Below are 25,933 nucleotides of genomic sequence, written 5' to 3' on the forward strand. Positions count from 1 at the left end.
AACAAACCACATACAATAATATTCTCTGCATGTGGTTAGTGCTACAACTTTGTTCAGCCTCTGTACCTCAAATAAGCTGGGATCTCTCCCTTTGAAGAGCCTTACATAAACAGTGTACTAAGCAAAAGTGACTGCATTAAGCTTACCATGTTGGGTCAGGTACTCGACTACATTCCACACAACTATTGGGATGCCGTTTTTGCTCAGTCCCTGCTGCTGGAGTTCCAGAAGACTCACGCCAAACACCTTTGGACAGGTTGCATCCCTCTGCTTGGTCAGTGAAAGCGCAGCTATCTTTTTCATGTCTTCTTTCAATCTCACAGACGATTTGCTTTGCTTAAAGGAGCACAAGGAAAAAGTGCAACTAGTCACATTTATGACAGGAGATTGCATGGTTACAACATGAACATATCCATCAAGACTGGCTTTTATACTCTGGAATAAGGTTTTGGTCTGACTTCCTTTTAACACACAGGAAAATTTCCGTGAAATAGGAAAATATAAATGAGCAGAGCAAAAACTACAAAAGTAACAAACAGGAAAAGAATTTTAGTAGTACCCTGTCTGTAGTTAAAGAGAAAAGGGAAAGAGGCACACTGTTGTATGCAAGCAGTAGCACTAGAGCAACCAGCAATTGGGACTCGCAAGAGACTTCATTCAGTTCACGTGTTACAAAAGCAACTGGACAAATATGTAAAAGGAAAATCCAAACACGTTACCATCAGCTCAGGATGTCCCCCAGATGCCTGTCACAGTCTGGGAGAATATTCTGAAGAAGATTCATTACACGCTTCTTTTAAATGCTACTCCCTATTGGTTAATTTTAGACACTGTCAGGTGAGATGGATCCACATGGATGATTTTATGTTACGTTCGGTATCACCTAAGTCTGAAACTTAGATACGTAGATTTTTATGATTAGATTATGTACTCCTTTTCTAACCTTAGATAACACAGGAAAAAGAAAATCCACACCACAGTAACCCTTAACTCCATCCATCCACAGTCCTCTGATTCTTGCCTAGGTCTTTGGCACTTGACTGCATACAGACTGATTTTAGCAAGGTACAAACCTTTTCTGTTATTTTGAACAAATGCTTGAAATCACTTCATTTACGAGGTGGTATTCTTATTCTGGTTCATAAGCAACTTGAACTGCAGCCTTGGTGCTGCTATTAAGCCTGACTGTCCTTCCTTCAGATACAAAACAAAGAACTGGCAGTTAATTTCACTTACTCTGCTCCATCTTTCCCACTAAATACAACTACTTGGAGGACATGTATGTTCTACAGTCCTACATCCTGTGCCACACTTATCTGACCTTTATGAATAATGTTGCTTGTATCAATGTTATAAATACGTTTTATTATTTGTGAAACAGCAGTATATGTAAATGAAAACAGCATTATAGTAAGCAACTTATAAATATTTGTGATAAACAGTAACTGAAGTCAGTGCTCGAACACAAACTTGACTGACTTACTAAAAAATTGTTTCAAAAAGATACTGTCATTCAGGATTAAGTGAAAAATTTATGATTTTCGCTTCAGATAGCTACTTGCCAAGACAAGTTTCTGAGCAGTCGTGATGCTCAGACAACTTTTCTAATTAAGGTCTCAAATTAGGCTTTGCAATGTTGCCAGGTTATAGGTTTCCAGGCCATTTCCAATTTAGCATTCAAAAAACTGAGTCAGGGAGAGTTGAAGTTACAAATTTAAATTATGAGATTGACCAAGCAACAGAATCAAGAGGAGATATTTCCCTTTCTTTGTCCTCCTACAGGAACAGAAAGTTGCCAAACTTGTTTCAGAAACTAGAAAGGATATTTTAACTAGGAACAGAAATTTATGCACAGTTATCACAATGCACCTCTAAAATTAAAATGAGATCATCCCCTCAATACAGCTCTAAAACAAAGAGTTCAATTTATATGATCTTATAGAAGGAAGGTTTAATTTTATATGAGGAAGAGTTACCAAAATATTATTGGAATTGCTGCTGATAACTAAGACTTAGAAAAGTAACTTCATCATCTCTGCATGACGATGCCATAAAGAGCAACCAAAAGCAGCACTGGGAGTTGTAAAAAACTAAATGCTGCAGAAATATGCATAGCGCTATGTATCACTGTCTAAGAAAAGCCACCAATCGCCTTTCTGGACTTTGCCCTTCCTAAACACTGCCTCAAAGTGGCAATGGCTGAGACAAGAGAGCGAAAGGGGGGAGACAAGAGAAGGGGGGAAAACGAGAGAAAGGAGGGAAAAAGAAGAAAAAAGCCCTACGCAACCTAACCCAGCGGGGAGGAAGGCAGTGGCTGGCTTCCCATCCTGCACCCAGGCACGCCGCCGCGCCGGGGCAGCCCTATGCGGGGAGCCGGCGCGGCTCCGCGGCAGCCGCTCCCCTCCCGGCCTCACCCGCGCCACTCCACGCCACGCCGCGCCGCTCACAGGCCCCGCGGCAGCCCCTACTCACGCGGACGGCCAGCGCCCCGGCCCCCATGCTCGCCGCGCCGCAGACGCCCGCCTCCGCCGGGAGAGGAGCCCACCCCCGCGGGGAGCCCGGCCCGCCCCCGGGAGCGGGGCCTGCCCCGACGGCCGCCTGCTTCCCCTCGCCTTCACAGCCGGAGGCGCGGCCCGCGGGCGAAAAGGCTGCGCGGCCGTGCGAGGCAAGGCGGCCTTCGGGACGCACCGCGCCTCCGCGGCCGCTCCTCCTGCGCGGCTGCGACCCCCGGCAGCCTGGCCCGCACGCTGCAGCTGCGCTCAGGGCGGCCGGGACGAGCAGCCCTTCCACTTCTTAAACTTCCAGCAACTTAAGAACTGCACCGCTACTAAAAAGTAGCCACGAGCCCCTTTTTTCTGGGGGCTAAAATTATCTAGCCCTTTGCATTGATAGAGCATGCATATATTGAAAACCATGACCGTGTCCTCACACACTTTAAGGTAAAACAAAGTCATAGGCCTCACCAGCACAATGCGGAATTAAATCTGCCATGCAAAACATAGTGTTCACCAGGAAAGAATCCAATAATGCAATCAGAAGTGCCCAGGTAGAGCACAGCACTATGTGGTACAATATTTGGCCTGAATTTAAGAAGTATTAAATGGTATAAACATAGTCACCTTGTGGTTTTTCATCTAGTGCTATATTAATGAAATAACAGAAAGGACAGAGTGGCTAAAGCAAAAGGTGGGTGTAAAAAAAAAAAAAATTGCTAGGGATGCCAGCAGTCATGATGTGCAAGAGTCCATATGCCAGCCCTAGGAAGAGAAACAAAGATTTCCCTAGCACCCATTCCCTGTCACTTCAGACTGGTAGCAGAGTTTGTACTGGAAATTTAAATTAGCAAGTTTCTAAGGAGCACTGTGGAGTTGTGGTGCTCCAGATCTGACCCTTTTTCTAGCAGAAAAGCACATACACATAAGCTTTTTTCTGCACCTACACAGATGCAAGTGTTATTCTGGACATAGCTGTTTTTCCAAATCAGGGCCTTAACACCTGAGTGGGAGCTAAGGTCTTTGGAAAGTCTGCCTCTCAGAAATATGTACATCAGGTACAGGAACAAAAGAACGCCCATCCAGCTAGAGAAGAAGGGAGCAAAAAGAACATTTTTCTGGAGGCAGATGAGGAGGGACTGAGCTATTCATCAAAGGGTAAAAATATCAAATGCAGATTTGAATTTGCTTGTATCATTTCTTTTTTATAAGGTACTGTGATCAGAATTTCCTTCATACTCAGTTTCTGGTTTCCTCTAAGCACACTTCAGCCATTCTAATCCAAAACACTCTCTCCCATTGGGTAAGTTAACAGCCTTAATGTTTTTTAGTTTCCTATTTCCTTTTAAGTACACTATGAGACTGGCAAGGTAAGTTGATGTAACATCCTTCTATTCTAACCCCCTCTTTACTGTAAGCCACTAATGTAATTTCCACGTAAATCACAGAGAGCTCGGTTCTTGTTAGTCCTAATTGCAGTTTCACAGTAAAACCCAATGGCATGCTTCAAACTAATCTGGACAGTGAATTATGAGAAACCGATACTTTCTGGAGACTTCGGAGATGAAGAGTTCAGACATAAATCCATAGTGAACAACAGCCACAACACTAAGGCTTTTAAAAATGTAGTTACAGAAACAGAATACACACATTTTCATTCTATAAAACACAAGACCAAAAAAAAAAAAAAAAAGCACCACAGGCAGCAGCGTTGGCTTGTAAAATGGAGCCACTCTGGCTGAAGTACAGGGATTTTTTTGCTACCACAGCTGAAGGATGCCATTTACCCAAGTCAGAAAATCCACACTTCTGTTAAGTCACTGGAAGGAACACTTGGGGATATGGCATACTGGTAACTTTTCGCTGTGTTCATAAAGAAACTTCTGTACTTGCTTAAAGTCTTAAGGGAGCTGAAGGTCAGCATACTTGTGTCCTGAGTGGAAGAGGAATGTAAACTGAACCGAAACTTCCTAAATGCCTTTGTCCCCTCCTAACATTTCCTATTCAGCACCATACAACCCCAGTCTCACTTACATGGGGCACACTAACATTTAGCTAAACTTTTCCTTTCCCACAGAGGCATGTTTCTATATATCCTCATCTCTCACCATTCCTACTCCTCTCACTGAACCACCAGCTTTCAGGATGACTGTGGTTAAAAGAACAGTGTGTTGCATGGGGAGGACTACTACTTCTGGCACCACAGAAAACAGGCAAGATATGCTGTAGCATTTAACTGTAAGATGCTCCCTACTCAAGACAACCTTCACTGTTTTCCTGTAAGCAATTTACAAAAGCCCTCAGAAGAAAGAAAGAAAAAAAAAAAAGCAGTCACACTTATTACTAAGAAGCAAAAATCCCCCCCAACCCAACAGCAAATAAACCCTCTATATAAGACCCCCATCATGCTATTTTATGTTGTCTGGCCCTGGTGTTGTATCAAACCACATTACAGTCACACACGCAAGCAGAAATAGCAAGTTCCACCAGGATAATTTTGTTTTCCCACGTTGCTATCAAAGATAACATTGCCTTCTACCGTCTCCTCCATTTTCTACCTCCAAGACATTTCACACTGCATGGGCAGCACAACTGCATGGGGAATAGCTATGCAATTGTCATAAATGTGTCTAGAGCCGTGAGGGCTCAAATGCATGTATGCTGCTAGAGACAGATGAAAGCCTATGAGAGCTACAAGTTGAGTATCACTAGCAAAGGTTTATGTGACATACCATGCCTACCTAGCTTTGGTCACACAGATGTTTCCAAGCCAACAGAGATGTTTCCTATAGTTTTCAACTATACTGTTATCATCTGTGTGCAAGAAATGCTTGGCGGTTTTTTAAAATACCTGTCTTTTCAGGGTGGGACCAAGAGAACACTTTGTCTGGCTGAGATACAGACCTGTCTTATCTACTCTATAATTCCAGGTGATAGACACAAGCCCATGCAAAAATACTGCAAAGAACAGGCTAATAAATCATGCAATGAATAAAGCAAGGGAAAAAAAATCCATATTTTTCACTCCTACTTGTTTACAAATAAGAAATGTAACCTCAGATGTTGAAACAACTTTCCCAGAGGGGAAAAACAGCTGGGACAGTGTTAGAAGTTCAAAGGAATTTCCTCATGCCACTGCCGTGAATAACCCCTATTATCTCTACTGCGCAATATGTGGCTTTAACCTATTCTTCATTGTTTCCACTGTGACATCAGAATTCAGTAATTATTTCACAGCAGCCTGCATAAAAGCTACTACAGACAGCTCTGGTATCCTTGAACATAACTCCATCCTCTCCTGCCTAGCCCAAACGAAGAGCCATGGGACTCTTACTGCGACCTTCCAGGGCACTCATAGGAAGGCCAATCCAAGTTCAGCATGTTGCATAGGGCCTTTCCTTTTCCACTCAGTTCTATGAAAAATACTGCAAAGTGCTTCTTTCATTCAAAAGATCAAAGGGGACAGAAACGTACCCTTGGTGCCCTAGCCAAAGCTGTGCATAAAGATGTAATGGAACATATTCGAGCAACCAGCACTGTGTAAGAGCTGGCAGTTGCAGGTGAGAGGAGACAGATCAAGAAGCATGCAAGGGCAGCTGGAAATTTCCAAACTGACATTTGGTTGACAAGTTTTCCTACCACCATATAACTAACCATAACTTCTCACCCAAGTAGCAGTAATAAGACAGCTTTTCTTGAAAAAAGGAAAAAGGTAACCTCCACCTCAAAGTGCCGTTTAATTATTATTGAAATAATTACAGTAATTATTATTAAATAATAAAATTATTAAATAATATTGTATAAAGTATTGAAATTGTTTGGCTCAATAACAGTAACTGTAAGGATAAGGAACTAAGCAAAAACAAATAGACACCAAATAACTATGATCAAAATTAATGTACACTTAAGCAGCTGGGTTACCAGCCCACCAAATCAATGAATTAGAGACATAAATAATAACTACAGATTATTAAAAATAATATGAGGCTTATTGAGGCTTACCTAACTACAATGTTAAACATGTCAGTGCAAAACTGTTTGGCATCTGAGGATTTCGTGACCCAGATAATTTTCCTGTCCAAAGGAACACTATCATTGTAGAACCATCATAATTTAGGTTACAACCAAGGGGAAGATGGGGTTTTAAAACAGTAATACAGTGCCAATAGCAACAGTGCTGCTACTACCACACAAGCTCCAGGTCTGTAACACATTAACACAGGCTAAACTGCAAGGGCCATGGCAGAAAAGACGCAAATGAACAAAACACTTTCAGATGTTTGTTTGAAGTTTGCTGCCACCATTAACCATCAGCCGTTGCACAGATCACACGTATCACAAACAGCAAGTCTGCCACAGGACCAAAACACACTGAAATTGTACACATATAAAACTCCAGTAGCATTATCTAGACACACTGGTATCATTCAGTATCACAACCACCAAATCAAAACATGAAAAAGTACAAAACCAGTCAGGCAGTTACATTCACCTTTTGTTACAGGAAGTGATGACTACTTCAATAGAAAAGAATCATTCCTCCCCCCCCCCGCCCCAACTGAAATTATATCATAGCAAGGAGGCAAGGACTCTTGCCTGAACAAATCACTATGCTTATTTGAAGTCATATTAAAATTAAGGCAGCCGTAGAAGAATGCTGGGGACCAAAAGCACGAAGCACATTGCACAATTCCCACCTAAATGAGGTACAAGTTACCCTACAGCTTAACTACCTTCCTAGGAATCCAACTCTTAAGCAATAGCCAAGAGGGAAAAAACAAATCACCCAGAAAAGCTGCTAAGATAAAGATTGCCTGAACCAACCACAGGCCCGAGAGCCCAGGAGATCAGCCACTGCCCCAGACCTGTGGCAGATGGGCTCTACCAGATTTAGCAGAGGTGGTTTTGAGAGGTCACATCCCACAGAGACCCACCTTACCTGCCTGCCAAAGGCTACCTTGCTCCTCGTGATGGTGGTGGGGATAAGCACAGGCCAGCCCTAGAGCTGTTGGTGTTCACGTTCGTTCCTTGCTGTCCAAACCGGAGTGGGGGTGAGGTAGTCAGCCTCACTATTAACTGCTGGGGATGGTATATGGGACACGTGCCTTCTCCCCTTCCCTGGTGTAGGAAGGCGGGCACATGGCTCAGGCCAGAGTGAGGATTTATACTGGCTCTGCTAAACATGAGGGGCTCCACGTGCCGTCGAGCTGGGCAGCGGTGCACGGTGGGGTCCCCAAGGGCTGTCCCCTCCAGGGATCCCAGGTGTTGGCTCCCCACGGGTGAGGGCAGTTTCCACAGACAAACTGACCAGCCTGTGGGCACCACGAGCAGCTCACGCCAGCCGGCACTGGCTCCTCCAGAGAATAAAGTCCAGCTTCAGCAGCAGAAAAAATAGGAATTTGAGTCCCCCGACCCCAAAACGGCCTCCGCTATAGGTTTGTAGGCAAATTGAAAGGAGAACAGCCACAGCTCCCTACCCCGTACATGGCAGAGCCGCGCGCCGCGGCCGTTAACGGCTCGGCGCGCGCGCCGCGGCCGTTAACGGCCGTTAACGGCTCGGCGCGCGCCGCGCTCGCGATACTCCTCACGCGGCGGCGGCGGCGCCCCCCGGCGGCCGTTATCGCAGCGGCAGCCGGGCGCCCCAGGGGCTGTGGGTTTTTTGTCTTGTTTTTGGTTTTGTTTTTAGATCGAAATTCAGGAGCAAAATTTCAAAAAAAAAAAAAGCAAAAACCTGCCCCTCCCCCCGCCCATCACGAGAGAGGACTTTTTTTCAAGGACAGATTTTGAAGTGCGTGCCTCTATGTTTAAAAAAAACCCCACAGCTGGCAGAGGTCGGCGAGGCTGCCAGCCGGTGTTTGTGCCTGTGACCTGCCTCGCCGCCACCCATGCTGGCGAGGCCCGACGGTCCCCCTCGCCCCTTCACGCTCGGCCTGGGACGGCGGCAGTGCAGGCACAAATTAAAGCAAAAACAACGTTCTCCGAGCGGCCTGGCACAACGCTGCTGATACTTAATCAGCTTTCAACTTATCTGTGCTTGTTAACACGAGCATAGGCCTTTAATAACACTCCTTAGATCAAAATACACTGGATTTGTGAGTCAAATTAAGGATGACCTTCCCCATGATATTGTTCCTGTAAACAAAATAAACTTTTTAAATAGCTAAAACTAATGTAAATGCTTATTTTCTGTTTGCTTGTTTTTAATAGCAAATACATAAGTGTTAGCTTCTCCTGCCGTGTGAAAACCAGAAGGTGAAGGGGACTAGAAATTACGTCGTTTTTAGGCTGCAGTGGGCATTGGTGAGCTTATTTCATTGCCCAAACTAAGAAACGCAGAAAGCTGCTGTGCGTCACAGGAGGGAGGAAAAAACCAAAAAAGATTTTGAGAAGTCTTTCACTGAAAGAGGAAGCATGGCTTTTTCTGTAGGTCTTTTCCAACATAAATCCCACAAAAAACAGCAGAATGACTTTCGTATGCCTTCACAACCTCTTCGAGGCAGAGGAGGGTACAGGGAGGAGGAGAAATCCGGTACTAAACTTCTGATCATAATGTAAAAAACAAATTCTTGTTCTTGAAACACAATTTACAGTTTAATCAACCCTGAATAATGTTGTTCTGTAGTTCAACATTTCCTTTTTATCTTTGACATCCCCTGTTATTTATTTATAGATTGCCTTGCGCTACGGTTAATATTTGTTGGAGGCAGACATTACTGCCTGTGGCTACTCTCCATGCAAAACTGAACAGCCCTAATACTTCATCAGATAAATGGAAAACATTGGAGAAAGTAGAAGAAAACAATATAGCCAGCTGTGATAGATAGGAAAAACGTTTATAAATACGACTGTTTTTGCTTGCAGGCAAGCAGTGAAGAGTATCCAGTACAGATACATCAATACAGTATTTGTTTGGGGGCTGATTTTTTAAGGTTTAGAACTTCTGGCAAATTTGAATTTTTCTTTGTGTTCCCCCCCCACCCCGCCCCAGATAACTGTAGACACTATTTTATTGATGTGCTGCAATGACTTATCCCCGTAGGGCTCTCACTGAGATTTACATACCCTGGAGCAGACCTACAGGAGTGATTAAAGCCATTAACAAAGATATAAGTGGTTACAAACTGGTGATGGAAGAATGTATCACCTCAGACAGGGATGGTGCAAGATGGGATTGACAGGTTCTCACATCCACATTTAACCCCTTGTATGCACAAAGGTGGTGATGAGACCTATGAAAATGCTTACCAAATGAAGGGCTGAGTATGCTAAACTTTTGGCTTTAGCTAGGAGGAATGGGAGGATTCATTACAGAAACATTAAAAAAAGAAATACATACACTGCAGAAAATTTCAGCCAAAAGCTATTAGGGGCTGCCCATATGAAATCATGCTAGTTACTCGTTCCAGCCCAGCTGCCAGCCACTTCCAGCTTCTCCCCCTTGTGCACTTCCTGAATTTCTTGCTGATAACAAGAAATTATCATTTTAGCAAGACAGCAAAAAGATCCTCTGCAGAGCACTACCCTTTAAACATCCTTTACAGATCAGATCTGTGGGATAAGGAGCTGTCCCAGCCAGGGGTTTAACCTGGATTGCTCACCTTGGCCACTGGACAGAGCAGTTGTGGGTGTATGCTGCCTCCTGAAGTTGAAAACAGAAAATAAAGCAGCTCATATAAGTCTAGGAGTGATTTACCTAATTGTAAGGAGGACATTAATCTCCACTCAGTGACCTAAAATCATATGTTTTTCAGAGAGAGGATTGTCTCTTACCATTGCTGCAATGGTTTTAAATTCAACACCGAGTTGCAATGAGCTCAAGTGGCGCATGGCTCACTACGTCACAGAGATGTTTCAACATTGACAAAGGTAAGAAAAGGAATTGTTTCAGATCCAAGCATCCCTAAACAACAACAAAGCAGACAAGCAGCTGCTTTTTATGAATGAATGTGTCTTGCCAGTATGCACACTCCAAATAATGGCTACAAAATGGAGCCCCTGAGTGGACAAGGACTGTGGAGATTCATTCCTGCAGGGGAAGAAGCCTTTTCATACCCAGGGTTTACAGTATTTGAATTTTGGCTAATTCACTTTCTCTATAGAGAAATGAAAGCATTATCTCACTCACTTTAAATATATACCCAACTGATGAAACACAAAAATACATTACTGAGTAGTTGATAAAATTTTAAGGAATCTCCTTCTTCATTTGTTGTGAAGGTCTTCTACAGTGGACCAACCATATTTGCCAAGAAAAAATACACAGCAACTGGATTTTCATGGGAACAGCTGTGAAATACCTCGGCTATGTCACCTCCATGGAAAGAGTAAGCACAGGCCCAAAGAAAGGATATTGTGTCATGAAATGAGTGGCTCTAAAGAATTTTCATGTTCAGTGCTTCTGCGAGTTTGCCAAATTTATGCAGGTGCTTGGCCAAGGTCTTTCAAAAATACTGCCCCTGATTATCTAAGTGATGTGGAAAAACATGTTCATTTAGATATAGGAAGTCCACTTTGTCCTTGGTCAACTCAAATGGTATTATTAGGCACCTATTCTGATGTTCCTGAAAAAAATACGGCTGTGAAGCTGGATATGCCAAACTACCCAAATAGAGCTGCACTTGTATAAAAGTAGGTATTCCAGAAATAACTCCATCCATGCACAGTACAGTTCCTTACACATCCCATTTACACCACAGGAGTAGATCATCCGTAAGAAACTTCTGGACTTCATCTGTCTGTCCTCTTTAGATAACCTGCCAGCCTGAATGAGCAAATCCAGCTCTCAATCAAGAATAATAGGATTTCAGCATTCCTATCAGGCAACTTTTTTCATGCTTTCCATTTCCAAAGTAGCCGACAGCAGCGCTGAGCATGCCTATACACCAGGGCAACGATATCACTATATTAAAACAAATAATTCCCAGTGATGGAATTTATAGACCGTAAGGGCTTTATAAGCAGTTCCACGAAAGCTTTGAAGTAAGGCCAAATTCACAGGTTCTTCTTCACTTAACCTCACCCTGTTATTTTGTCCTCCTCGCAGAAAAGGCAAAGTTGATGTATTTTCCTATACTGATGAATAACTTAATCAGGAGGAAAATATTCAAGAACGCACTGCAATTATGTAGTTCCAACATTCTGCTCGCAGTGTTTTGAATAGACTTCCTATCCCCCATCAAGTCTGGTCTTTCCCCAGGTTTGTTCACTGTCAGAAAACAATGAAAAAAGTAGAGTCTTGATACAGAATTTTGAATGAAGGCTACATGTTTATCCTGGCCAACTAGTTCACAGAAATGGCATATTTCATTGCAGGCCTTATGTCAAGGAAGCAGTCCACATGTTAAGCTGTATTTTCAAACTTCGGTGAGTGGGAAGCAATATGATAAATCAAAACACTGCTTGGTGTCTTATTTTTACAGGGATTGTTTAAAAAACAAAAGGTGGAACTGAGACATATATTTGCCTATCCTTTCTAAAGAGCCTGCCAGGCAGAATGAGGAAACAAAATATTAACACAGTAACAATGTTATTTCATCAATTACCACTAAGGCAACTTCATTTCAGTTTTCTCAGCAGTGAAACTAGCCTACTAACTTGATGTCTACCACAAAACCCTTTTGTGCTCAGATCAGTGTATCTATATAGGACCATTTAGACACTTTTTGAGCATCACACCAATCCAAACGTGTTGCACAACAGGCAGGCAGCGTGTCCCAAGTTTGGAGCACAGATAATAGCACTTGGGACTAAACTGCTGCTTACATCCCCATCATGTCACAAAGGAAATAGTTCCAAGGCAGCAAAAAATTCAGATTGTGTCCTAGGGTGACCATGCTTTGACAACCAACCAACAGGGATGCAAGATGTCCTCTGGGCTGGGTAATCTGCTGTGACACAGTTTTTGTCCCCTCTCTCCAGTTCTCCTGCCACAACAACAACAGTGGTAAGCCCCCGTGGCTGTGTCGTGAAAGAAGGGCCCAAAGAAAATCCTGTCCTTGACCAAGAAAAAAAATTGTTTCCAAAATCCCAACAAAATTGCGTTCCAAAGACTTTCTTTGCGATGGTGCAGGAAGGGTCTCTACATCAGCACTGTGCCTACTGATTTGGGAAATCTATTCACAGCACCATAGGAACATCTTCTCAATCCTGTCTCTGCAAGGGAGACCTGATCTAAAGCCCATTAATTTCATAGACTCTGCTGACACTGGTAAGTTTCAGATCGAGCCTACAAGGAAAACAAGAGGTAAGAGGCGTGAGATGCTATGAAGGTTAGAAGGGAACTGGGTCCATTTTTTCCAGAAGGCACTTTCCTGAGAGGCTAGTGCTATATGTTCGCATAGCAAAGCCTTCTTGTCTTGGGCCTGCACGCTCTGGCCGCACAAATACTTTCATTAAGAGGTTTTTACGCGCTCTCTAACTCTCTCTTAAGACCGTTACTAGAGGTAACGCTGAGCACTAACACTAGCAATTACTTTATGTCACATTTGCCTAGTGCACAGTAACATCAAAAGCATCCAATATTACTTTGGATGTAGACTACTTAGCCTTTCTCATCTTTCTTTTGCCCCTAGCTTTTTAAGGAACTATTTTCAGTCTGCAGTCAAATACTTTTCTTCACTTGCTTTTGCCAAAGTTCTTTCCTTCTGTTTTTTTCCAAGTCTGATTTGTAAGACAGATCTTCAAATATACCTGTCTGCTGGGGAAGAGACAGGCAAATCTCAGACGGGGCTGCAAAATCAACCAAGCAACCAGCTAAGCACTGCTAACAGTTGTAGGCACACCACTGCCACAGTCATCTGAACACACCCTTTGTTTCTGGGTGTCTCCTTTGCAGCATACACATTTTAACAACCCACAGCACGGATTTGTTTCACCTCCAGGAGAGCAGCAATGACAGCTATAATTTCAGAGCGATTAGCAAATGCACCAGGTGATATATGTGGTCACACTTCCCCAGAGCAGGGAGGTGCAATAGGTCACGTCTCAAGCGTTACAGAGAGTTGTATGCTTTTTACCCTACGTCAGCTGCTGGGACATTGTATAAAGAACCAAGGAGCAACGACAGCGATAGAAATATGAAAGCAGGAGGAGATTAGAGCATCAAATAATCTAACAACCCTACAGCAGGATAATATTAGTTTGCTAGAAACCCACGCTGAGTTTTACTGACAGGTAAGCAGTGTCTGTCCCCTCCTCTCCTCAGCCCTTGTGTGTCAGCAACTGGACTGCTAAAGATCAGCAGCCCTACAAGGGCAGAGAATGACACTATTGCCCTAGCCCGCAATAAACTACATGGCCCTAAAAATACTGCTTGATATAAAATGAAGCTTGCACTCGTTTTTAAAATCAGGCACATCCAGGCAACAGCTGGCAGGACTCTATCATGCTTAAAGACCTGTAGGATCCCTATGGGACAGCAGGCACGATGATGGGCGTGGGAGTTTGTGCTGCTCTTGAGATACACTCTGGGAATATTAACAGGATGTTGACCCTATTCCAAAACCCTCAAGAATTTCACTCTGTATTTCCCGACCTAGAAACACAGCATAACCCAGCATCTATGTCTGGCTACACCTCCATGCATGGTACAGGTGAGGAGCCCTGATTTAGGGGGATCAAGATTTCACTAGCATCCAGCTGTCAAATAGGCCATGTCTTGTTATCTCAGGCTCTGCCTTGGTGTAGAAGCAGCCTTAGTCATAAGCGAAGATTTAGACTTAAGCTAACCAAAAAGAGAGTCAGAGCTCTCATATCAGGGCTGAACTTTGTGAAAAAGTTGCAATATGCTCCCTCGTGTTTGGGCTGCTGCTATTTAGAGAGCAACAATCACTCCAAGCAAACGTCAGAAAGGAGGAGAAGAGTTTCCAAGATTACCCAGGGAGATGAACAGCGGAAGGGCAGAAAAACAGGAGATGAAAAAAAATGCTTTTGCTGTCACAGTTTGGTCTATATGTCTCTAGAAAAGGCAAAGAAGATAAGGGGATACCTCCAATATATCATATAAAAAACATTCATCTTTTAGTGACTAGCTACATGCAACAGACCAAGTTAAGTCTTTTGCCTGGAAATTGCATTCATGATGTGCAGGAGCTTAATTGCACAGCACTTTCTCAGGCAAAGTTGGCAGCTGTGTCCCTGCTGCTGCCTGCCCTGGTGACGGCTGGCAGCAAAGGCGACACAAGGTGGCAGGGCTGGCTGCTCACCCGCACTCCAGATTTCCTGCTCTTCAGTAGCTTTCTGTTTTCCATTGTGCACTGCACTTCCACATACTGCAAATGTAAAAGCCCAGGCTGTCCCTCCAGAGAAGCTATTCCCCAGTGTCCTTGTGAACTCGCCTGATTTTGCTGACGCAGCCAGTGCTCCAAAAACTCTTTGAAGTGACCAGAACCGTTCTGTTTGTTTGGGAGGATGCTGCAACATGGAGAACGGAGCCACGAAACCCAGTCCATCGCCTTGACCATCCTGATGGAATGGGTGACTCTGGAGATGAGGTAACAGCTGGCAAATTGTGATCCAAGACATCCAGCCCCTTCCAAGGGGCACTGGGGGGGGGGGGGGGGGGAAGGGAATGGAGAGCAGTACCTGCAACGGGCTCCCACAAGGTGGACTGTGATGATAAGCCTACATTAGTTCGTCAGAAAAAAATGCTTTTCTCTGGCTTTGAACATTACAAAAGGTGTGTCGTGAGCAGCTGCTGCCTCCGAAGAGGCTGTGAATCACAGGGCCAAGCCAAAGAAGCAACAGAAAGCACATGTCCCTTGCCATAGAGCCAAGCGAAGCGTGACCAGTGGGAGAGAAATGCATAGGCTGAACTTATAATAAAACTTCTACATGTTTTGTGGTTTCTGCTGTTGTGCTGAAATTACAAGTCCATGCTGTAGAACAACAAAAGGGTCCCCGAGTACCAGACTGCAGAGACAGCCACATCCAACACTGATAAAGCACCCTACCCATTAGTTTGTAGGAACAGAGAGGATCACTGGATCAGAGAGGAACACTACTCTTTAGGGCATTTAGACTTAGATCAGAGATTCCTAAAATGAGGTCAGATTTAATGCAAGCGTTATAGGTTTGCACCATGGAGCCTAGCAGGAGTTTGTCATTGCCCACAGAGACAGCAAAAATCAGTTAATCAGTTCCTTCACGGTAAACCTCGGAGGCTTCTGTTGTGGGCACACAGCTGCTCTGCAGAGAAATTCCCAGGATAAGAAGGAAGATCTTCTCCCCTTGGTTGTCACTGCCCTAGGAGTTTATCAATTTTTAGGCACTTACCAAGTGTGCAAAATTAGCACTTCGAGCGTGAATGGCATTTGACAGGTTAATGTATTATAAAAGTCAATGTCCCAGCTGAAGACCACTCAAACGGCCTTCAAAACAGCAACTGTAACAAAATCATTGATTAACTGATCTGGTCAGAAATTCTGCTCCCTGGAGTCAAGCAAAACTCAGAGACATGCCAGAGGCAAGTTTTGCAATTCTGATTTTGACCAAGATTTATAGACTTCTTCACTGGGCTTGCTCACTGCCCTGAAGGTGAGTGCCAAGGAAAGATCTGGAGCTGAGCAGAGCTGGTAAGGGGAAAAGAGTTTTCTTCAGAAGAAAATGTTGGGTTTTTGGATAAAATGTTAATACTGAAATCACCATTACTGTGGCTGAAAATTGATTATTTTAACTCTGAAATTCCCCCAGCATGTCTTATTGGCATTCTGGCCAGACAACTCATGCTCCTATTCTTCGCTTTAGGCTGAAGTCCAAGACCTGCTTTGGCTGCAGTATGATAATGAACTGTGCTAAAAAACCTGGGATGTGCGATGTGTCATATTTCCAGCAAAATAAAAGAAACATGGATTCTGCTGTTCAACCTCATCTGCAATACCGTACAAAAGATTAAATTAAAGTAGGGCAAGCGTAGACAAGAAGTAGCACAATGAAATGGGGAGGGGAGAGCCCAGTCTGATGTTGCAAAAAGAAAACTGAAAAGTCATCTGATTTCTGTCACGACATAATGGAGGTTAAACATCAGGGAGGAGAGACACCTGTAACGTATAGAACAACATGGGCAAAAAATCAAACTGGAGTGTGTGGCTCGTGAATAAATTTAGAGTAGAAATAGTAAAAAGATGTAAACTATCAGAAAAGCAAAGTGCTGGACCAGCTTTCTGCATGGAAGAGTAAAGGCAAGAAACTTAACTACTTAGAAGATGGATTATGTGATGGGGTTGCTATAACCGAAGGGAAGCAGCCCTGGGTAGCCAGCAGATTTCTTCCTGTCCCAGGTCCAAGGGGTGGCTCTTTAGGGGAAGCCACATGGTGTGGCAGCCCCAGGTCACAGTGCTTTATGGGGATGGAGTTTCCAAACTGAAAATGTTTGAGTTTGGGACTTTCCCTTTTTGAGCAAAAGTGGAATTTTCCATGGGAAGCAGACACTTTCCACGAACACGCTCATTTAGTCAAGAAACTGTTTTCCATCGAAAAGTAGTTTGTATGGAAATTTTTCAAGCAGCCCTAGTGCTAATGTCCGTTTGGGCTGCAAACCCCCTGGGCAATGACCTCGTCTCCTTGTTTCTTCAGTGCCAAACACCCTTGGGTGAGACAGATAAATAAAGGACAGCTGGGAGAGGGAAGCAGAGAGTCCATCCAACTTCTGCGAGCTCTCCTTTCCATGATCTGTTTGTGAGGGGAAAGGACAGCAAGAAAGAGAGCCTTATGGACTCTGACAGTGGCCAGGCCGGAGAAGGGAAGTCTGCAGCAAAGCAAAATATACACTCAACCTGATCGAAAGGTTTTTGTAACCCACAAACTCTTAAAGGAACAAGGCTGAAGGAAAGGGTAAAAGAAGAGCAGTTCAATAAATTGTTGTGCACATTTTCGACAGATCAGCCAAAGGTCATGTCAGACCAAATGGGAGGTATTTCAGGTTGTCAAACTGCAGTGAAAAGCAAGTAATTATTTGAAAGTAATCCTACTCCAAGAAGAGGCAAACAGGGCTGAAGGGCCTGTTTTTACTGTCTTTCAATGATTTCCATTACCAAAGTGTTTTTTCAGGAAAAAAAAAAAAAAAAAGAAGCTTGATCCACTCCGGCATACCCATTCTCTCCTACACCTCCTCCCCCACCCCGCTCACTCATCCTCTGAGTCAGACTGAGGTCTGTACATCTCATGCATCTGGAATAACAGATTTTCTCCCTGGATAAAATGCATCCTTTGACGGATCGTCCACATTTTTGCCACCCAGAAGTGTAACGTAGTTCAACAGACCTGTTAGCAAATAATTTGACTTTGCTTTTTCATGCAGCTTTTTAAAACACTGGGTATCGGGGCAGTGGGGGGGGAGCTGAACCACAACATTCAGATTCCGTTCATCATCTCATGCTGCCCACAGTTCAGGAATTGTTCCAAATATGATATTTTGGATTGCAACCCAGCTTCTACATAAAGTCAGCCAGCCTAAAAAAGCATGCACATGTGCACACACACACACACATGAACAATATGCTTCCTTCCGAAAACATACACAGGATTCTCCATGCCTGGGAGCTTCTGGGAGAAGCAGCAGAGGCAGCAAGTCTCCTCCAGTGCGTCCTTGCTTGTCAGAGCCAGACTGGATGGAAAGGCCATGGGCAGAACTGATATAGACGTGATTGATTGCTCTCATTTACCCCCCTTTTTTTTTTTCCCACAGCCTTCTTTTCCTGCTGTAACTGCCAGCTGATTTAGTGGTCCGTGCTGGTTCAGAGAGGCTATAAGGTCATTTTTACTGTATCTCTCCCACACAGCGCCTGATGATTTGGAATTGCAGCACCCTTGCCTATAAAAGGGAACATAAAACAGTGGGAATCATTGCCACTTGCTGTGCCTGTCCTCAGCAGACACAGGGAAGTCTCCACACACAGATAATCCTGTTTATATTTCACAATCCATAAGGACATTGAAGGTCACACAGGCACCAGGCAAGGTCAGTGGAAGCAGTACCGGCTGACTTTAGATGAAACACAATCACTGCCCTAGGGCACAATTATAAAGCCCGCTTTCTTCGACTAGATCTCGACATATTCACCATGATGGGTAAAGCAGCATAATCCCCACCGCATGATGAAGGTACAGACCAGTCCTGCAATATCCTTCTAGTGAGGGCGCAATCATTCTGCTGCCTCCACACGCCTCATTTGCGGCTGAGGGGAAAAACAGCACACAGAGAGTATGCCCTGTGAGCACCCAAAGCAATGGGAATCCCTGCCTGGGCTCTGGCTCCTGCTGCCCATCACCCCACCTGACACACCAGCAAACCCCCTGGCACTCAGCGACAGAGACACAAGGGTCCTTCTGATGGACACGTCTGACTTGGCACTCTGTGTTAGCAAGGGGCATCTGTCCCTGGTGGTATCAGACCAATTTTCAAAGACAGCGATGAAATTTACAGAGGAATTTAGGTTCTCCACAATGTTCAGGTCCCAGGCCTCCCTCGAGCATGAATTCAAGTACCCCACAGACGTATACAATAACATGACAGCTCTGGCATTGTGAATGCTAAGCCAACACCAAAAGTCAACAGCGCATGCAGAGCTATGCATTAACCAGCCCATAGCTGTGGCACTTACAAGCAACACTCGTGACTGTGCACCCAGCTCCCTGGGCTCTGTCTTGATGAGTGCTTTTAGAGTAAGGTCAGGGATCAGAAGAGGAGAAAGCATAAACGGGGTCATCTTGATACGTCTCTGTGGCCTGCTGCCTGCTAAGTGTGCTTGCTGATAACTGTTTGCCTGCTGGATTAAAGAACCCAGCACGTAACGGCCCGTGTCCTTCCCATCTATCCAGCCTCATACGTTTCTCCAACCCAGTCTATATTCTCTCCCTCTCTCCCTCCCCAAGCAACTTCAAATTATCTCTTCTTTTCTTCCACCTATTCAGAATGGTGTGAAGAAATGATCCCAACTTACAGGCTGCACAGAGACTCTCAGAGAAAACTTAACAGGTCATTACCAAAGGGTTGAAGACATTTTCGCCTCTCCAGGTATATGGAGAAGGGGCCTGGAGTTTGCCTTGGAGCGGCCAGGCTGGTCTTTGCAGGAAATTGCTTTCTTACAGAGGTTGGCAATGGACAGAAACCCGCCACAGTGTCAGGGCATTGACAGTAAACCCTCTTTGGAGGAGCAGGGTGCTGGGGCTGCCTCTGCCAGCCCAGGGCTGCAGGGAAGAATCCCTGGTTTAAAGTCATCCTGACTCATGGGTAGCCAAATTAATGGCTTGACCGCTAATGGGTGCCAGGAGAACACGATTAAATGTATTTGTGATTAACAGCTTGGCAAGACAGCGGGGTGGGGGCTGGAGAAAGGCACTGAGCTGAAAAATATGCTGTGTATGTGGCCAGGGAAGAAAAGGAGACGCAGCATGGGGGGCAGGGGAGGTGACGTTTCGCCAAGCCCTGGAATTACTCAATGGCAAAATTGCCTCCTATTGCCTGCAGTGAATGCCCAAGTGCTTCAGCAGTGACTGGCAATGCTGAAATACTCCACAAGCACTTGTCTGTTTTAGCAGAGTGGAATCATAGGTCAGCCAAATAATCGACTAGTACAAATAGGAACCCTGATGTTCCCAGGAGCTAACACTCATCTGCAGCATCTCTGCTGCCCCATCAGACTATTACCCCAATTTAAGCAAAGAGAAGCCTCCTCCGCCTAAAAGGTAGGAAAGCAAAGAGAGATTTTTCTTTCCCAAGCCTTAACTTATTTCTGCAACTTCTGTGGAGAAATTCTATGTAGAAATATTTATTACAACCATTAAGTGGTATCTTTGTAGTTTTAACTATGAGGCCCTCCTCAATTAAAAAACAAAAAAAAACCCTCAAAAAAACAAAAAAGAGTCAACGCAGGGGAGTTGCATCGCTTAATGACAGAAAATGGTCTGGCCCTTTCTATTTAAATGCCTGCGCTTGCCCTTCCAAAATACATTTCTATGAAGTGCAGTGCAGCTTGCTGCTTGCACTCTGAGCCAAAACACTGACTAATTCCCGAATCCTAGGCCGGGTCCACTTCCTCACAGCTGCTCAAAACCAGTATTTTGGGTGGTGAACCTGCCCATCTAATAAGCATGTAGTTTCCCCAGATATCTGTATAATTGCTAACTGACAACAGAGCAGAAAGATAAAGCATCTGAGAAGAGGTTCTACATACACAACAAGCTTTCCTTTCTAATTAAAGGGGATGCAAAAATAGAGAGGAGGAAATTACCTCTGAGCCTCTAAGATACTGGACTGGAAATGTTTTACCATGATTCAGCAGTATGGAGCATGTAATTTTTGAAGCTCAGAAATATTCCCGATTGCCTTTTTCCTACTGTAACATTTATCAGGGCTGGGGCACTGTGCAGCTGCAAGCATTCTTGCAAAGCGGTGGCTTTCCAAGGTGCTCTTTTGTTCTCAAAAACTTGCAATTATTTTGTCTCTCTGCTCACAGAGGAGATGGGTACAAATCTTTTCCACAGCTATTGCATGCAACAGAACTGAAGCTTTCCCTTTATGGAAATTGCCAAGAATGGCCCAGCTCTCCCATTGACTCACACTTTGCCTTTGCCGCTGGGTGAACTGTTGGAGCGCAAGCACAGCCAGCCCAGTACAATAAGCCCATTTTGCTCAGACAGCAACGATCACGCAAGGCAGCAGACAGTTGGCAACTTTTCAGCATTGAACTGTCTGATGTGAGGTTCACACTTCTACAGACGTCTGCAAAAAAAAAAAAAAAAAAACCAAAGCCACTAGGAAATACTAAATAATACAGAGGGCCTGTTGCTGTCCGTACCCCAAAACTGGTGGGATGCGAAGTAAGTGCATAGCTAGACATGGCTGATTTGTGCTGTTGACCCATACAAATCTCACTGTAAGAGAAATCTTATCTCTACTTCATACAAATCACCATAGCTGCACTGAAGTCGAATGAGTAATGCCAATTTATCAGGGCTGGCCCAGTGCTCTCAACTTTTAATTCAGCTTCATAATTAATATTCAGACATAGTCCTAAGTGTCTTGTAAGCACTTAGACTTTTTTCCTTTGTTTGATGCTAGCTGTGAAGCTATTTCATCTTTTAATATAGATAGGACTTGTGTGTTTTTCAGCTGGATTTCTTTTTTAAACCTTTCTCTTGAGGAGATCCTTAAACTGCGATCACTTATTGACTTTCTCATGGCATAAGTTTATAGAACATTTTCAAACCCTGCAGCAAAAGAACACTATTTAATCTGCATAGCCAAACACTCAAAAGTGAGGAGGAGCTATAATGAGGGCTCTCTGTACAGCTTTAACTTGACCCCAAAGGGCAGATGCATCATTATACAGCCCTTAAAATGACACATCACATACTATTTTTCTCCAGCGAGCCCCTCGGTAATTTACCACACAAGGAGGACTGTCTTCATTCTCATTACTGAATGTCTGACCCAGAGCCTTACCTTGGGCAATCAGACCAATTTCTTTGCTGCACGGGTTTCCGTCTGAGGAGCCTGGGGGGACAAACCTCTTGGTTTGTCCCATCCCTGCCCTCACCCCCAGCTGCAGTCATTTCTGAACCTTTTTGTTGGTTTATCCCAGAGCTTGGAGATGATCAGAGGTCCCGATTAAAGACATGAGGTTTCTGCAGTTGGCTGGGGAGGAGAGAAGGGGTATTTTCAATGCCCCCGAGGGAGCAGTAAGCGTGCGTGCTCACCCCTTTTAGACATCAGAGACTCCCCCAGGAAAAGCCACATCTGTAGCCTCGCTGGCTCTGCAGCATTGGAAATGCCAGCTTTTTTTCCTGGTACTCCTCATTCCCACATTGAATCTGTCTCCTCTTGATTATTTTTGTTTCCTTGCCTATAATTTTTTTTCTTTCAGTTCCCTGGAGGCAGAGCAGTGGCTCTGTGAATGCTGGAGAGCAACTGGCAGCAGTGTGAGAAACTGAATTCCTCTTCGAAAAATTAGATTTCTAAGTGATACATCCTGTCCTGGAACAACACAAAAACGGCCAGAGTTTGCATCTTTTGACAATGGGATAAATCTGGAGCAAGTAAGAAGATGGTTGCTTCCCATGATCAAATCCCAGGTGCTGGGCTAGGGGTGGAGGATCTGAGAAGGGATTATGGCTCTGCAGAGCAAAGAGAGGTCTGAACCCTCATGGGATCCTGAGGGGACAAAGGAACAAAAGATGGCATCACACGTGCATCACCTTTACTCTGATATGGGCCAAGAACGGGGACTGTGTCACCCCCTGATGCTCAGGCAGCTGTTCAGATTGCACCCTGTGTTATGGTCTCCTTTTAAAAAAAAAGGCTTTGTACGGCCAGTAAAACATGCGATGGCTTGTATCAGCTGACTGCAGAGATCCTGCACTCATGACTTAAGTTGTATCAGGCCACATCCACACATTTCTTTATCTATATCCCCTTGTCTGGCTGGCTTAGCCTCTGAACAAAGGTACAAGAGCATCCATGGCTCATATCTTGAGGAGGGCAGAGAGGACATCCTGTTGTGATGGCCTTGTAGAGAGGCAAACGCAGCACATAGCAGCGAGGAGGTGGCAGTGATTTTGGCCCTGAGGGAGCCAGGTTGGGAGGGCACCCTGAAGTCAGAGAGGCTGATGGCCTACAAGGAGCACCCTGCACTCACACCCAGACCGCAGACACAGGGGTGTTAGCTCCTGCAAGTCCTCTCACCAAATTACAATGCGCAGAAGTTTGCAAAGGGCTGTAGTGCAAAGGCCTTCAAAGAGAGAATAAGGGAAGAAGAGTGGTCCCTGGATGTCCTTCACTGCTTGCTGCCTACGGCTCCTCGGTTTTTACCTCTGTTCCAGATATGGCCATACCAGGAACATAGTTATGACATAAATACTATGAATAAACTTTGCCAAAAAGTGACCTTGTCTTGACTGAAGACCTCTCCGTCTCTCTCTGGCTTACGAGCTCCCAACCAATTTGAGTCAAAGACCGCAAACTCCCTCAATAAAGACTGAGGAGGGCACGTGGAAAAGACTGGCCTAAGTGCTGAAGGAAATAATATTCCTAGTGTTTGTTACTGATTTCAGATGGGATTCTTCAGTGACGTGCATATGAGAAGAGGGTCACAACAGTTTGGAAACTGGACTTTGAAGCACTGACAGAGATTTGCTATCCCAACCCCCAGCAGGCTACCTGGCTCCTGATTGCAGAGGAGTGCAGTAGCTTTCCAGTACCATCGCTGGGAGGAGAGGTGCAGGGTGAGGAGGGATAGCCCCTTCAGCTGCCCTCTTTTCACTTTCATTAGCCAGCTCCACTGTTATAATGTAGAGCTTGCATCCCACTATCCTGAAGTAAGTAGATGGTGCTATTGATAGCACTATTAACACATATGTTAATTGAGTTAAAGTATACCTAGATGAACAACACTAAATGCTTACATTTTCCTGGTACCTTTCATCCTACGGAACCCAAAGCCACTTGTACAAATTCAAAAACTGCATTTTTGTACCAGGTCATGTTTAACCTCGGTGCAGCTGCCCTCGTGCATGTCCCCAACAGACCCCTTTCAGAGAGAAAATGGTGGAAGATACCAGCCTGATGTTAAGCAGCAAAGAATCTTGTTTCCCTGAGTCTTGCTGAGGCTTCAAGGATAATTGCAGTAAGCAGGATGCAAATAGCCAAGTCAGAATCTGGCTGGGTTAATCTAACCGAAGCTAATCTCTCAGTTCTACAAGAGAGCCCTTAATAACTTGAGGTCAGGATGTCGTCTCTATAATCTCTGGAGTAGTGCTGTTCTCAGAAGATAGCACCGATTACACTGTTACTACATGATATAGCTGCTCTGCTGCATTTCAAAAGAGGGACTTGTGGTCTTGGTCCCATTACAATAATTGACTATTATTACTCTCAAAGTAGCAGAATATGCAAAAGCCTTGGTTGGGAGCAGGTCCCCAGAGGGGCAGGGACTGTGCAAAGACACAGCTGCTGCCGGAAACAATTTACAAAGGCAAAATAAGAACAGAGAAGTGAAAGGACACCAGCAGCAGCACAAAGCTGAAAACACTTATTTCTGACACCCAACCCGGTGTTTTTTGCAGTAACCAGCTGAGGTACGTCTCTACCCTGTACGCAACTGCCATGACAATCAAAAACTGCGTGTCCTAGCAGAGGGGCTAACGAAGGAAAGGGCCAAGATGCACACAGAGATGTGCCCCTGAAGGCCCTGGAGCTGGCACAGAAAGCACAGAGACACTCACCAATGTGCTTCGTTTTACCAGGCTTAGAGAAAAACATTGGAGGCCTCATAATACTGAGATTTCATGTTCACTAGCTGAAAATACCAACGTACACATACAAGGTAACTCCTTATCTGAAGGAAAGTGGTGCCTGAGCTGACTTTGAAGTTTATCTGCGTTATCTGCTGCCTTTTAAATTAATGTCTCAGGCTTCATACAGGTCCTTCCCACACGCATCCAAATAAACTGATCCAGCTTTGCAAACTGTATACTAAGCATGAGCTGGTCAGTCCAGTCCAGCTCCTGGAACCCTCCTTAAAAATCACCACTCTTAGCTGTTCTTCTCTTATTTTCTATCATTTTCCTTTTCCAGCCAGCAATTCTTTAAACTTGTCTTTGAATGTGGACAATTTTGTACTCTGTAGATGTCTCAGAACAAGATTTAAATAGCAGCAGATTGTGTTTCAAGCATTTCACAGTGATGGAAATTAAAGGCCCATTTCCCAAAGCTTTTAAGTATGCACTTAACTTTGGGCACGTGAGTAATGCTATTGACGACAAAGGGAGAATTCATGTCTTTGCTGTATTGCTGCCTAACAGCTGTACAGGCAATACAACTTGCTTAAGTGATATTCATGGGGTTATTCTATATATTTTCTTCAAGATAAATCTATAGGAGGGATATCGGTTTGGAACACTTTTTTTAAATCAAGGAGCAGGAGACCTGGTGACAAAGGACACAGAAAACATCAAGGTACTCAATGTCCTTTGCCTCAGTCTTTACTATTAAAGACTGGCCTTCAGGAACCCCAGGCCTCTCAGATCAGATGGGAACTCTGGAGCATGGAAGACTCACCCTCAGCAGAGGAGGATCAGGTTAGGGAACATTTAAACAAACATGGAGACTTATAAGCCCATGAGACCTGACGGGATCCTGACGGGATACACATGAGTGCTGAAGAAGCTGGCTGAGGTAATTGTGAGGACGCTCTCAGTTACCTTTCAAAGTTCATGGTGATCAGGGCAAGCTCAGGAGGACTGGAATAAAATCAAATGTCACCCCTATCTTCAAGAAGGAAGATCTGGGGAACAGACTGGTCAGTCTCATCTCGCTCCCTGGGAAGGGGAGGGAGCAAATAATCCTGAAAACCATTTCCAGACAGAAAATAACCTCATGAAGTTCAACAAAGGAAAATGCACAGTCCTGGCTCTGGGGAGGAACAATCTCATGCATCAGCACAGGC

At 44.4% G+C, this 25,933-nt stretch overlaps 1 protein-coding gene across 12 annotated transcripts in view; it reads right to left on the minus strand.

Moving 5' to 3' along the window:
* The window catches only part of FAM13A (family with sequence similarity 13 member A), a 178,847-nt gene that overhangs the window by 138,813 nt on the left and 14,101 nt on the right, over positions 1–25,933 (minus strand). For 5 of the 12 annotated variants that reach the window (XM_068941541.1, XM_068941539.1, XM_068941536.1 and 2 more), the window contains exon 1: positions 147–393. In XM_068941541.1, the coding sequence (XP_068797642.1) occupies positions 147–393 (247 nt within the window). Of the gene's footprint in view, positions 1–146; positions 394–2,472; positions 2,584–2,688; positions 2,758–7,431; positions 7,534–25,933 lie in introns of those variants that run through there. The other 7 variants (XM_068941545.1, XM_068941546.1, XM_068941537.1 and 4 more) reach the window with 5 other exon arrangements.

The sequence above is a fragment of the Struthio camelus genome, chromosome 4, assembly GCF_040807025.1.
Source record: "Struthio camelus isolate bStrCam1 chromosome 4, bStrCam1.hap1, whole genome shotgun sequence".
Lineage (NCBI taxonomy): Eukaryota > Metazoa > Chordata > Aves > Struthioniformes > Struthionidae > Struthio > Struthio camelus.